The sequence below is a fragment of the Pholcus phalangioides genome, unplaced genomic scaffold (assembly GCF_987345545.1).
Source record: "Pholcus phalangioides strain wild (caught in Gottingen) unplaced genomic scaffold, Ppha-v1.0 ptg000008l_1, whole genome shotgun sequence".
Taxonomy (NCBI): domain Eukaryota; kingdom Metazoa; phylum Arthropoda; class Arachnida; order Araneae; family Pholcidae; genus Pholcus; species Pholcus phalangioides.
The window spans coordinates 12,290,961-12,303,636 of NW_028301601.1; the positions used below are offsets into that span (position 1 = coordinate 12,290,961).

The 12,676-nt window shown below is 39.2% G+C and overlaps 1 protein-coding gene across 1 annotated transcript; it reads left to right on the forward strand.

Annotated features, from left to right (window-relative positions):
• Positions 1-1,377: 1,377 nt before the first annotated feature.
• LOC149083733 (synaptonemal complex protein 3-like) lies at positions 1,378-9,214 on the forward strand. Its single transcript, XM_089235408.1, has 4 exons — positions 1,378-1,805; positions 5,682-5,843; positions 7,244-7,342; positions 8,591-9,214. Exons 1-4 carry the CDS (start codon positions 1,482-1,484, stop codon positions 8,750-8,752), a joined length of 747 nt encoding a protein of 248 aa, XP_089091534.1. The 5' UTR covers positions 1,378-1,481; the 3' UTR covers positions 8,753-9,214.
• Positions 9,215-12,676: the final 3,462 nt, after the last annotated feature.

Below are 12,676 nucleotides of genomic sequence, written 5' to 3' on the forward strand. Positions count from 1 at the left end.
GCAACGCACCCTTCTCCTCCTACATAAGAGCTTGAGTCCCGTATATACGGAACGACTGAAACTTTCAGGCCCCCCCCCCCAATGTTTTCTTCATGTCGGTGCATCTGTGAAGAAATCCTAAATACGGGAAAATACGGAACATATGGTCATATTAATCACAAAGAATTTCATTTTCTTGGGTTGAGGCGACAAACTGCGTAGGCATAGCCAAAGTTAGACCTGGAAGTCTGGGGCTAGGGGGGGGGGGATGGCGGCACGGTCATTATTGCTGGGGGGCCCCCCACGATGACGTCAATTCATACTGCGTTAATCGTGGGAAATGAAGTGCTACTGCAAATTGCAGCGAATTTAAAAAAAAACAAACATGACACAAATATGTGACATGAATATTCTTATTTGTAGTCGTGATTATCGTAAAGCCGACTTTTCCTAGGAATAGGTTTGTTGCGTAACGTGAACCGAATTACACTATTTCGGGCCTACAGAAACGTGTTACATAATCACACTACGCGTTTGTGTTTTCCTAGCGAGACGCATCAGATCAGGGCGGCTATATTATAGTATATGCCTTGGCATCAACTACTCTGTCGTCTGCATGCTCCGGTTTGAAGGGAAGGAAAAGAAAACGCACAAGCGTGAAGAGAATATCGGCAAAACCACGGCGCACGACGCATTTGACTCCTCCATAAGCAGTCGGCCAATCACGCCCGACGTAAAGCGTTGTCGTCAGGCGTATTGCGCTCTGTAGGGAAACAGTCATGCTGATTTTCTAACTGGTGAGTGGACGGCGTGTCGCGCTGGGCGAATCACGTTGCGCGCGGCACAGGAAACCTGCTCCTAGGAAAACCCGGCTTAAGGGGCCGTTCAAGTATTACGTCATCATCGATGGGGTGGTTGTTTCCGATTTGCTGACGTTTGATGACGAGGGGGGGGGGGGTTGGATAATGCTTACGTCATCAACCACCCTTTATGAAAATATGAGTTAGGATTCTGAGGGGCAGAGCTGATGACGAAATTTTGCTGGCAAGGGGGGAGGGGGATCAAAAATGGCTAAAAATTTGCTTACGTAATACTTGAACGGCCCCTAATGTAATTTCTGAGTTGGAGTTCAATCGTTGGTTTGAAGAATAGAATGACAAAAAAAAAAGTCAACTTGACTTCGTTGAAAATACGTGAAAAACCAGGACATTTTTGCAAAAAAAAAAGTCGGGACAGCCAGAAAAACAGAAAATGCGTATGGTCACCCCATCGATGTCCATCTCAGATGTTATGTCGTCTGCTCATGACCCGAAGGCCCGCTGCCAACACCTTCAGCAGAAGGTTTGTTGTTGCCTCTACTCGATTGTGGAAGAAGGAAAGATGTTTCCCGCCAAATAAAGTTCAGTTTTAGTTCGGCTGTTGGAAAGCACACACGAACAGTTTGTGTCTCGGTAAAACCTAAACACCGTGCAAAAGAGTTGGGGCTCCGAGGTTTTGTAAACATGTCGAAGAAAGTTAATGGAAACAAGGGGAGATCGAGCAGATGTTTGGCTCCTAATAAATCTTTCATGAAGAAAGCAGGCATGATGACCGAAGAATCCTTCTTCAATGATGCCGCTTCCTCTGTGGTCAACGGCGGCTGCGGCGTTTCACCGGCGAAGAAAAGCATTCGTGTCGACAACAGCAAGAATATGGATGATTGCGACGACGACACGTCGGTAGGCAATGGCTTCGGTACCGAAATGATGAAACTTCTCGAAGGGTTCAGCTCCAAGATGAACGAGACTCTCGAAGCGAAGCGCCAGAAAGTGAGGAAATTCGCCGAGGTATTTTTTTTTTCCTTTCAGTTTTCACATATTTTCGTTTTGTGGTTCCTGGGCCGCAACTTGAAACGATAGTTTATTCTGCCGCCCGGGCCCCCCCCCCATCCCTGTTATTTTACAACGGGAAAAAAAAAAAACAGAAGGGGCAAACTCGGCGCCCTTCGGTGCGGGTTGCGGTCCTGTGTGGTTCTCGTCGAAAAAGATGATTTGATGTAATTTGTAAATATTTTTTTAAATATCTTTGCTGTGTTGCATATATACAGTCTAACCTCGTTAGTGCGTCACCCGGTTAACACGTCACTCCGCTTACCGGGTCTCTTTTTGGAAGTTCCAATTGTCCTCGGGCAGGAATTTTGCACAGCTATGGCTTACTCCGTTTAACGAGTCACTCCGCTTACTAAGTCATATTTTTGCTCTCCCAAGAGTGACTCATTAACGAGGTTTGACTGTATATATATCTTCGATGGCTTACGATTTTCCATCAATACATGTAAGAGTCACAACCAGTGCCGTCTTAACGCATCGGCACGGCCCTGGGACCTTAATTAAGAGATGAGGGCCCACGTAAAAATGAGATACAGTTGAAATTTTCGAGGAGCATACATGTAAATTTTCCTAGTAGGGCCTCAGACAAATCACTTGGACAGGGGGCCCCCGGTCACAACCAGAGCCGATTCTATCCGTTTTTTCAAGTGTGTAAAGTCGGGTTTTCCTAGGAGCAGGTTTCCTGTTCCGCGCGCAACGTGATTCGCCCAGCGCGACACGCCGTCCACTCACCAATAAGAAAATCAGCATGACTGTTTTCCTACAGAGCGTAATACGGCTCACGACGGCGCTTTACGTCGGGCGTGATTGGCCCACTGCTTGTGGAGGAGTCAAATGCGTCGTGCGCCGCGGTTTTGCCGATATTCTCTTCACTCTTGTGTGTTTTCTTTTCCTTCCCTTCAAACCGGAGCATGCAGACGGCAGTGTAGCTGATGCCAAAGCCATATACTTTATATAGCCGCCATGCTAGGAAAACACAAACGCATAGCATGATTATGTAACACGTTTCTGTCGTCGCGAAATAGTCTAACTCGGTTCACGCTGCGTAACAAACCTATTCCTAGGAAAACCCGGCTTAAGCGAAGAATATGTTGGTGATAGAAAAGCGCCCCCCCCCCTTCAGTTGGGGCCTTCTGCGGCCGCATAGTTCGAAGTTTAATAAATTTATCGTTTTTACAAGCGAATATGCACGATACCCAAGCGTCGTTGGTAAATTTGATAAATACTTATTTACAGCAGTTATGGTCAAGACCGCAACTAGAGGTGAGGGATGAAGCAGATCTGGTACCCCGGGCGCTGGAGTGTAGGGGGCGCCGAATTCACCCTGTGGCCTGCTCCTTCTACATTACACGGGGGTGCCAAAATGAGTGCTTGCCCCTGGCTAACAAGGTATCTACGCAGTTGGGGGTCCTGGTTGTGGTCAGAGCAGAGCCTCCCGTGCGACAGGTGTAGCTGCACCAATCCTCATACTTATGGGGGGGGGGGCACTCGTAGAAATAGGAATTAAAAAATATTGAATTGATTCATAGCTATGTGCGCCGCAATTGTGATAATGTTCATTAAAATTAAATAATAGGCTACGTTCTAAGGAATCGGCGAATATTATAGAGTACAGTATATAGGTACCAAGACAGGAGGAGATCCAGGAGGGCTGGTTTGCCCTACCCCCTAGCGATCCATCAAATAGAAAAACTTTCATTGTTTCGTGAATATGGGATGGTGATTAGCCATTAAAGAAGTTACTCCTTCAAGACATCACCACCCTGGATCCGCGCCTATATCGTGAAATCCCCCCCTCCTCCCGCATCTGGTGAGGTCAGAGCCATACACAGATTTGTCAAAAATTTAAAATGCTTTTGAAAGAAAATAAGTAAAACATTGACAAAAAATATCATTAATTCTTGTAAATTTGAAGTGCTTTTTTGAATGTTAGCAAATCAAAATTTCTCTGACAGATATTCCCTCTACCCCAACTCTCCGGTGTGCCACAATCAAAGTAGACATCACCAATGTACGTAATGACTCCTGCGTACGGCCCTGATCGTGATCCCATAACTGGGATGGGATTGAACCATAACTTATTGTCAGGATTTTTGCCGTCGTAGTAATTAACGTGGTTTTATAATATCACCATAGTTTCCCCTCCCACATCCATCAGCAGACCCTCCATGGAAAAAGTCTCGCCTCAGAGATCAGGCAGACCTACAACACGATACTGACATAACATGAAAATTCAAGCATTTTCCATTTTTACCTCAGAAAATGGAAGGTATGTCAGCACGAACACGAAGCAAGCGCAAGTCGACAACATAAATACGTTAGGGCCACACATTCCGGCATGTACCGATTCGTTAGAAATTCCGTAGAGGAATGTGTACGACGTGCATGTACGGTTTAGTAATAGTAGTAGCAGGCCCGCCGATCCAGGATTTTCAGTGAGAGCTCCTAAATTAATTTTCTAGCTAATTTATAGTTTGGAGGGAAAAATAACCAAAAGGAAAAACCGAAATAATTAGATTGAACATCGGGGCATCCAGACATTGGTGCACGCAAGATTTTCTCAAGTGGGGGAAAATGTCATCGTTTTGTCCCCCCTTCTCGAAAAGCCCACGGGTTTTTATTGCAAAAAAAAAAAACCCCACCGAAATCTAAGCTGGAGGTGGTGGTGGTGGTTGAGTACGCCAGAGCCCCCAGATAAGAATCTTACTAAGGGGTGTCGGGAGCAGTGTTATCCGAAAGTAAATTTTTGAAGAGTAATTTCACTCCTCAAAAATTTTAAGGGGTATTTTGGAAATACATTCGTTAATCATTATACATGCAACCCCCCCCCCCCCCCCCGCCGGGTCCCAACTCCGAGGGCGAATGCGAGCCGATCTCCCCTTTAAAAAGATCTCACAGAGAGCAACAGGCCTACAACGGTACAATTAATCAATGATTGCACTTCACTCATAGTTAGAAAAATTGATGGCAGCAATACACATAACAAGCAGTACACGATAACAGACTTCACGTTGGGTTCACAACACGTACACGCACATTTCAGCATGTACCGATTCGTTAGAAATTCCACAGAGGGATGTGGACGAGATGCATGTGTGGTTTAGTAGTAGTAACCACGAGTCCCTGGGAAAGATTTTAGGGGAAGCCGTAAGCTTGTATGAGAAAGAAATTAACTCATTTTTACATCATATACTGCAAGTCCCAGTGTGATTTGATGTATTAGCGCATGAAATATCACAGTTTCTAAGATTCTATAATTGAAAAGTAAAAAGTGGTGAACGCTGTAAGTGCCAAAAGAGAAAATATTGGGAAATCGCAAAAAATGGTTTTTGCAGCCCGTAAAGACGTTCATATTTGCGACATCTTTATATACGCTCTTTTGAAACACTTAGAGCTGTGCTTCCCACTTTGATATCGCGGACCCCCTGTAGTAAAGGTCAATACTCCGCAGACCCTTTGTAGTAGAGATAAATACTCTGCGAAACCCTGTAGCGTCAGAAGACACCACCCTCCAACAAAATGCATAGTATTTTTAATAATTTGCATATCATAAAATTTGAAAAAATTGTAATGTCATATCAAAAAATGTGTCAAAGTGCTTAGAGGACTACCAGGCATTTTTGGGGTTGATAACATTTAAAGCATTGCTCATTTAACACTATAACGTAAAAAACGGTGTTTGAATTTATTTTTTTTACTTATAGTATATTTACATTTTCACCTTTCAATTCATTTCTCCAAATGTGTATGCATATTTCTGTAGAGCAGTGTATAGGCCTACTGAAGTAAAATCGCACGCTCTCGTTTGACTTGTTTTATTTTGTTTCTCTTCAGGAATCGACTAACGCTACTGTGAAGAAGCTTGTGGAAACTTGCAAAACCCAGTCTGTGGAACGTAGGGCCGTCTTGGAAGAGTTCCGTAAGCAAATGGTCAACATGATGGATAATATCGAGTTGAATTTGAAGGAGGAGAAGGAGTTCTGCGAAAAAAGCCAGGTTTTCATTTTGACTGCTCCATATATATTTTTTTGGTTTTTGTTAGTACTGATGGGGCTCATTTTCATTTCAAAAATCCTTTCGTCACTCTTGCTTTGACCTATCTTCTTTCCAGCGATTTTTCTTTTTTTTTACTAAAATATAATATTCAGATATAGATGTTAAATTACTGGGGGCTAGGATTTTTATGACCCAAAAACTTGTAGCTATGACTTTTTTCCCTAACGTAAAATTTTCTTTAACAAAGGGATTTGTGTCCTGAAAAAATTAAAAGTATTTTGAACCATAAGGTGCTCCTTAACCTTACATTAAATGTAGTTCACTGATACATTTAATTCATGTCACAGATTTTTTTAAATATTTCCAAGGTTCTGTACCAAACTGAAAGTTTTGTTATGAAAAACAAAAAAAAACATATCCTACAGAAAAATATAAGCCTTAAAAATACAGAAACGTTGTCAAGACAAACTTGCTTTATATAATTTTCTCTGAAAAACGAATCAAATACTTTCACGTTGCACATAAACATATCACTGTTTTGATGGTTAATACGAAATTCTGTTACTACGATATATTTCCTGTATGTTTTCGACTTCGTCTTTACGAGGCTCGAGTGTATTTCGTCATGTTTCGGTGTTGATGTGCTGCTCTATCGTGAATTTTCCGCTGCAACTTAAGCGTCGCATGGTTTTCAATAATATCTGTTTCAGGGCCGCAACCAAAGCTTTGGCCGCAACTAGATGTAGATGCTTGGTCAACCGCGACAAGCAGACATTTTGGCGCTTCCTTATAATGTTGAAGGAGAGGTTAAAGATTGAAATTTTCATCCCCAGTTCCGCCTGCCTCCTCTCCCCGTTAGTTGCTGCTCTGATCTGTTTTGCGGTGGGGAAAAAAAAATTCATTTTCAGAAACGAAATTCTCGTTTCCGTGAGGAAAGTTGGAATTCACTAATAGTACTTATGTACATGAATTACTTGCAATTACTTTTGTAGTAGGCACAACTCCCAAAAAGAATGTGAAAATATTGTGGCCCCGTTGTTCACATAACCTGCACAGAATCAATTGAATGCTTATTGTCAAAGTCCAGAGGCATGATTTACTAGAGTAGGAGGGGAGGGCTGAAAATTCTATAGCTCAGGACGGCGAGTTCTCCCGCCTCTAGTTCGGATAGACCTCAAATTTGGGAAACGGGTGGTCAAGAAAATTGCATTAGAACTGGAGGAGGGTTGCAAAACTATGGATCCGCTTCTACTTGCGTCTTTAAACGAGATTATATATATTCTGGCCTTTTTTTTATTTCTTATATTAAAGCGAACGTGTACTTTTATAAATCATGTTTTTCCCTTTTTTTTTAATTATTTCTCTTAATTTTTATTTTTCATTTTTTTTGGGACAAGAAGAAAGTAATGGCAGCTCAACAGAAACAGCTTAGTCTGGGTGTTACCTATAGGAATCAACAGTCCCAGAAGATGAAAGAAATGGCAGCTCAGTTTTTCAAGGTATATTATGTTATTTTATATACGTAACTATTTTATTTGTATCACTTACCGCTTTTGCCCCTTCTGTTCTGAGTGAGAAACTTGATTTCGAATACTATTTTAATTTAGATGAATTATGTGAAAATATTTGATCGCTAATTTGTTTTTTTCCTTCTGATTTTCGCAGAAATTTACCATAAATATAAATTAGTATGATTAATACTTATTTTGAATTCAGCCCTAGGATGATTGGCATATGCGATTTTCGTAGAATTATGATGTAGGGGGTGTGTTTATATAATAATTAAAGTTTTCTGTTCTGAGCTGTCTACAGCCGCAACAATTCATCACAAAACTAGGAAACTTCGGACACGTCTTATTGAAAGAATTGGAAGAGGTGGCTCGAGGGAAAAAAAATTCTCACCAATGAGTGACATTTTTTCGGGGCCCCTCGAGCATATAAGCCGCTTCAGAAGAACACCCCCGAAAATCCGCAATTTTTTGTTAGCCGTGCGTAATATTGTGAAAGATAACACAGGCAATTTAGTTGTTAAAGCTCTAGCATCTACAACCATAACCCTGGGTTTATATTCGCGCACTTTTCTACATACTGCAAATATTTATATATTTAGTTATCCACAGTGTTCCTAACTGGAAGCGATGCCTAAAAAATTCCTTCTCTTGAAATTATCCCATCCATTACTATAAACAATACGTTTTCTCTAATTTTTACTTACCCCGGATTTGGATTCTTTCCACCAGTGGCACATCATGTGGCCGTCCAGCCCTAGGTCCGCCCCTGGGGATGGAACGATTTTCGAACCCCATCACCAAATACCGAAATCCTCCGCAGAGCTCACACTGAAGGATTGCCTTTTTCGTGAAAGAGTTTCACCAGCAAAGCATGTTCTTGTGTCACCGTCATACCCATTAATGAGAAAATGAGAATACAATCAAAGATGTTTAGATACCTTGCTGTGAAGCTAAAGCGCATGCGTCACATGTTTTCAATAGTTAGCATGTGTAATAATTTCCACAAATACGGTCTACTGACATTCTACTAGAAGTCGTCAAAAGGGAATAATAGTAAAAACTAAATTCATAAAATCCGAGGTGTGACACAGTGCCCACTCCAGTTCTATGAAATGGTACATTTTTGTGTTGTTTAAGCTTCTGTCCGATGTTGCTGCAAAAAGGAAAAAAAAATTAAATAACTTTTTTTTTGTTAATACAAATTAAATTTTAAAGAAATCCTTTTTGACTTCGTAGGGCATAGATGATTTGGAGACGAGCCATACCCAACAGTGTGCTCAGATCCACAACGACATGACCAAGCAGATGACTAAGTTGCGAAAGAAAATCCTCCAGGAGGATCGACAACTGCAGATGATGCAGGTTCGCAAGAACTTGCAGAGTATGCTGTTCAACTGATTCGTGGACTGATCAAGAGAAAAAAGCCACCATAACATTTCATCCACAGTTTCTCCTCTCTCTTAGTTTTGTGTGTGAAAGTGCTTATTTTTTTTTTTTTTTTTTGTATTCTTCGCTTTCAGGGTGTTTATATTTTTAATATTAGATTTTTTTTCCTGATACAACTACTCACGAAGGTAACATTTTTATTATGTGCAACTTGAATTGATTTTGTTTAATTTCTTACACATGTTTTCTCCAGTAATGCTTTGTATTTTGCCAAATTTTATGTAAGATTGCTTGTTTAGACTGGGCAAAAGTATTCATATGCCATCGTTTTGTTAAAATGTTTTGGCAACGTTTGATTTGAAGCTGAATTCCATGTTCACGTGACCTGATTTAATTATTATTTTTTTTACCTCATTATTATTCAGTAGCTACTTTATATTATATTTTAGCAACATTAAAGTTTCAATTCTATAGGTTCAAGTTACTGTTTTTTTAGACTTGCGATGAATCGGCATTGGGACTTAGTTATACCCACACCTTATAAAGCAGAAAGGGCTCTAGAAGGTGGTTATACAGTCGTTGTAGTAGATCTGTACGCAACATTTACTTGATATTTGAAAACACAAAACACATCTTACAATGTTCATCATGGAGTCACGAGATGAAAAAAAAAAAATTAATGTGCAACGTTGACAAGCGCATGAATTCATAATCTAAAACTTGCTTACCTTTAATTTCAGGAAGTTGAAAGAATAAAAAGCTCCGTGAAATAACTATATTCCGCTTCCTGTTTTGCGGTGATCGCGGGATATAACGGATGTTGTCCCGGCATTTAGATGAAATAGAAAATTTAGTTCTCGTTTCTTCCGCCTGTTCCTAATGTGAATGTCAAACTGATAATAAAAAAAAGGTACCGATAAGTGTTTATCGCATGCACCGATAAAATCCGATTGATTGTTGAGTGTGAAACGAAATTTCACCCGAATAATCTGAAATTAGATTTCACGTCAACTACAACGGACTTTCAGACCTATTTTTTAATCGGCTTTTTTTCCCTCGTCTCTTATTTCGTAATATGTTATGTTGTGTGATGGTTTTATGTGTATATAATATATTTATCGATAGTTATAAAAAATACAATAAGTAATATTTATGGGAGAAAACATTACTTTTGTGAAACACAACTTTTTTACGTAATACTTTTTTACGAGAATTATTTACTGTAGAATTAAATCACATATCAAATGGAAAAATATCTCACATAAATTCCCCATGTTTTTATAGGGGGAAAAAAGGGCTTTGAAAAAAGTGCTCTTATAAAATAGCTAAAATAATTGAATGTAAAAGCAAAATTCATTATATTTTTCTCAAGATCGTTGTATGCAATGTAAACATGAATGCAGATGTGGTTTTTCCACGCTTTATCTAACCCGGGGGGTGCGGCCAAGCATTTTTAGGGATGCGAGATGAAAAAAAAAACCATAACGTGTGTGAATTGACTATTCAGGAAAATTGAAATGATGAGAAAAATTCAATTTTTCAATTCTTTAACAAATATGAAGCATGCTGGCATTTTGACATTGAAATGTATCGCGAAATTCGTTGCATAAGTTTTTTTTAGATTAGCGATTGTGCTTGATTTTCATTTCGATTGAGGAAAAATAGCATCAATACAGCACCCGCCACTAATATAATCACCGATTAATAAAATCAGTTACTTTATAAAATCAAATTCCAAAAACGAAATTAAGTCAGTTCCAATCAATCACATAGTAAAATTTCCGTTTAATAAGATCGACCCCGCCGCTTTTAAAAAGCAAAAACATTTTTGAAATGAGGTTTCATATAAAATTTTCAATTGCGTGAAATTCGAGAGGAAATTTAACTTTGTGAATTATTTGGTCTTATTTTTGAATCTGGACTTGGTTAGCAATTTACGATGAATGCTTGCAATAAATTAAATGAAAAAAAAAAGCAACTAAAATTTACAAATTTCGTAATTTATTTACCGTATTTCTCGTTCTATCGTATCCACCGCAGTTTTCACAATTTTATGAACGTTTGTAATTTTGTAGGCTTGCTGCACTGATAGGAATACCCCCCCCCCCACGTTGATTTTATTTTTGAAAAAGCAGTCTTTAAGAAATTGGCGATGAACGCACAAGAAACGGAAAAAGTGAAAAGAAGATTTGAACTCGGGAGTTTCTACTTCTAAACCGAGCACAATTCTAGTCTATGAATCATTATGGTCAATTAAAGTATGTATTTAACAAATACCGTAAAGGGAACTGCAAACGTCTGTGGAAAAATCCAATTCAGAAAACATGAATAGCTTATTAACTAATACAAGTGTAATTTCATCAATGTGGTTCACATTTACTTGATAGAATTTTCCTTCGGAGATGTATATTTTTGTAATTTTAGTTTCCGACTCACTGGTTATAAAAATCAACCCCTTAATAAAATTAAAATTGTTAGGGTAAAAGTGATTTTAATAAGCGGCTGGCACTGTTGTCAAAATATTTTGCCGTTTGTTTACATTCGTACCTCGTGTTATCAACATGCTTCCCTTATAGATTTGATACTGTCGCCAAGCAAGACTCAGAAAAAACGTAAAAAAGATTTAATCACGTGCCAAACATGTATGTATTGTTATTTTGTCTGAAAAATCAATAAATAGAAAACGATTCATTGAATCTTTTTCTCCCAAGCCAAATTACGAAAAATGTTTAAAGAATAATGTTCAAAAAAAAAAAGAAACCGAAACTAACTAAATCGGGCAAAAAGGGAAATTTAATGATACGCAAAAGGCTTTGTAAAAATTAATTAATGGATAACTAATGTAGCTAATTACAAAAAACTAAATTTTGTAACAAATATAGAACCGGTACTGCGCTAGGGGTGCGAAACGAAGAGAAGGTTAGGAATCAGTGGCCAAGCCCTACGGGACAAACTGTCCCATTCCCCCCATATTAGGTTTTTGCAGATCCCAGGGGCTGTGCGATTCTTATCGCACTATCGTCAAAAGCGTAGGAAAATTTCGCAATTCATCTATCTATCTATCAGGATGATAAGCAAGCATGATAAATGTAGCTTTACATGTACTTTATAGTAGCATCAATATTTCACATTCTGGCGTAGCAGGTGTTCACTTGTGATGATGTTGATCTTTAACGAAGCTGCTGATTCAATGTTCGGAGTTTCCCCCTCCCCCCCTCTCTTGCAACTCTTACTAGCACATGACAGTAGATGCAGCTGTCTCTGGCTCGTAAGGACCATGACCAACATTTTAATTTATTTCTGCTTCAGGAAAATAATATTATTTTCATTTTAATAATGTATAAAATCAACGTTTGTATAAGCTTGAAACTTCCACTTTTTTAAAGTTCTTTCAAATAGTCAAAATCAGATTATTTTATTCAGGAAAAAGAATCGGGGTTGGGGGGCTGTTCAATGTATAATTCAGAGAAATTATGCATTTCATAACGCAAATACTGACGCATATAATATGCATGCAACATGGCCCCCACAAGGGGTGGGCTGACAAGGTTCCAGCCCTGGGGCGATTTCCATCATTTTTTTTGTTTTTTCACGCTATAAATTCGTCATAAAGGGGCCCCATGAAAGTCTGGTTGGGGCCCGTAAAAGATCCCAGCCTAGGGGTCTGCTTCAGGATGTGGGGGCCATGACATGCAATAATTTCCCATTTTTTAAAACATCGTACAGTAAAGATCATTTTAGTCTTTCAATTGAATAAAGTTGGGTCATTCTGCCGCTATCTATCGGCCAAATAAAGAACCCGAAATCTATGAATATTTCGCTTTTATGCCAACAGATGGAAGCACTAGTTACACAGAGTGAAAGCGCCAATTTCAATTCCTAGTAAGTAAATAAATCGGTATATATATTTTCAGGGCCGTAACTAATAGTACTTTG

Coding starts and splice junctions, on each gene's coding strand:
- LOC149083733 (XM_089235408.1), top strand. CDS start 1,482: ATGTCGAAGAAAGTTAATGGAAACAAGGGGAGATCGAGCAGATGTTTG. Junction 1,806..5,681: donor AAGTGAGGAAATTCGCCGAG/GTATTTTTTTTT, acceptor GTTTCTCTTCAG/GAATCGACTAACGCTACTGT. Junction 7,343..8,590: donor TGGCAGCTCAGTTTTTCAAG/GTATATTATGTT, acceptor TTGACTTCGTAG/GGCATAGATGATTTGGAGAC.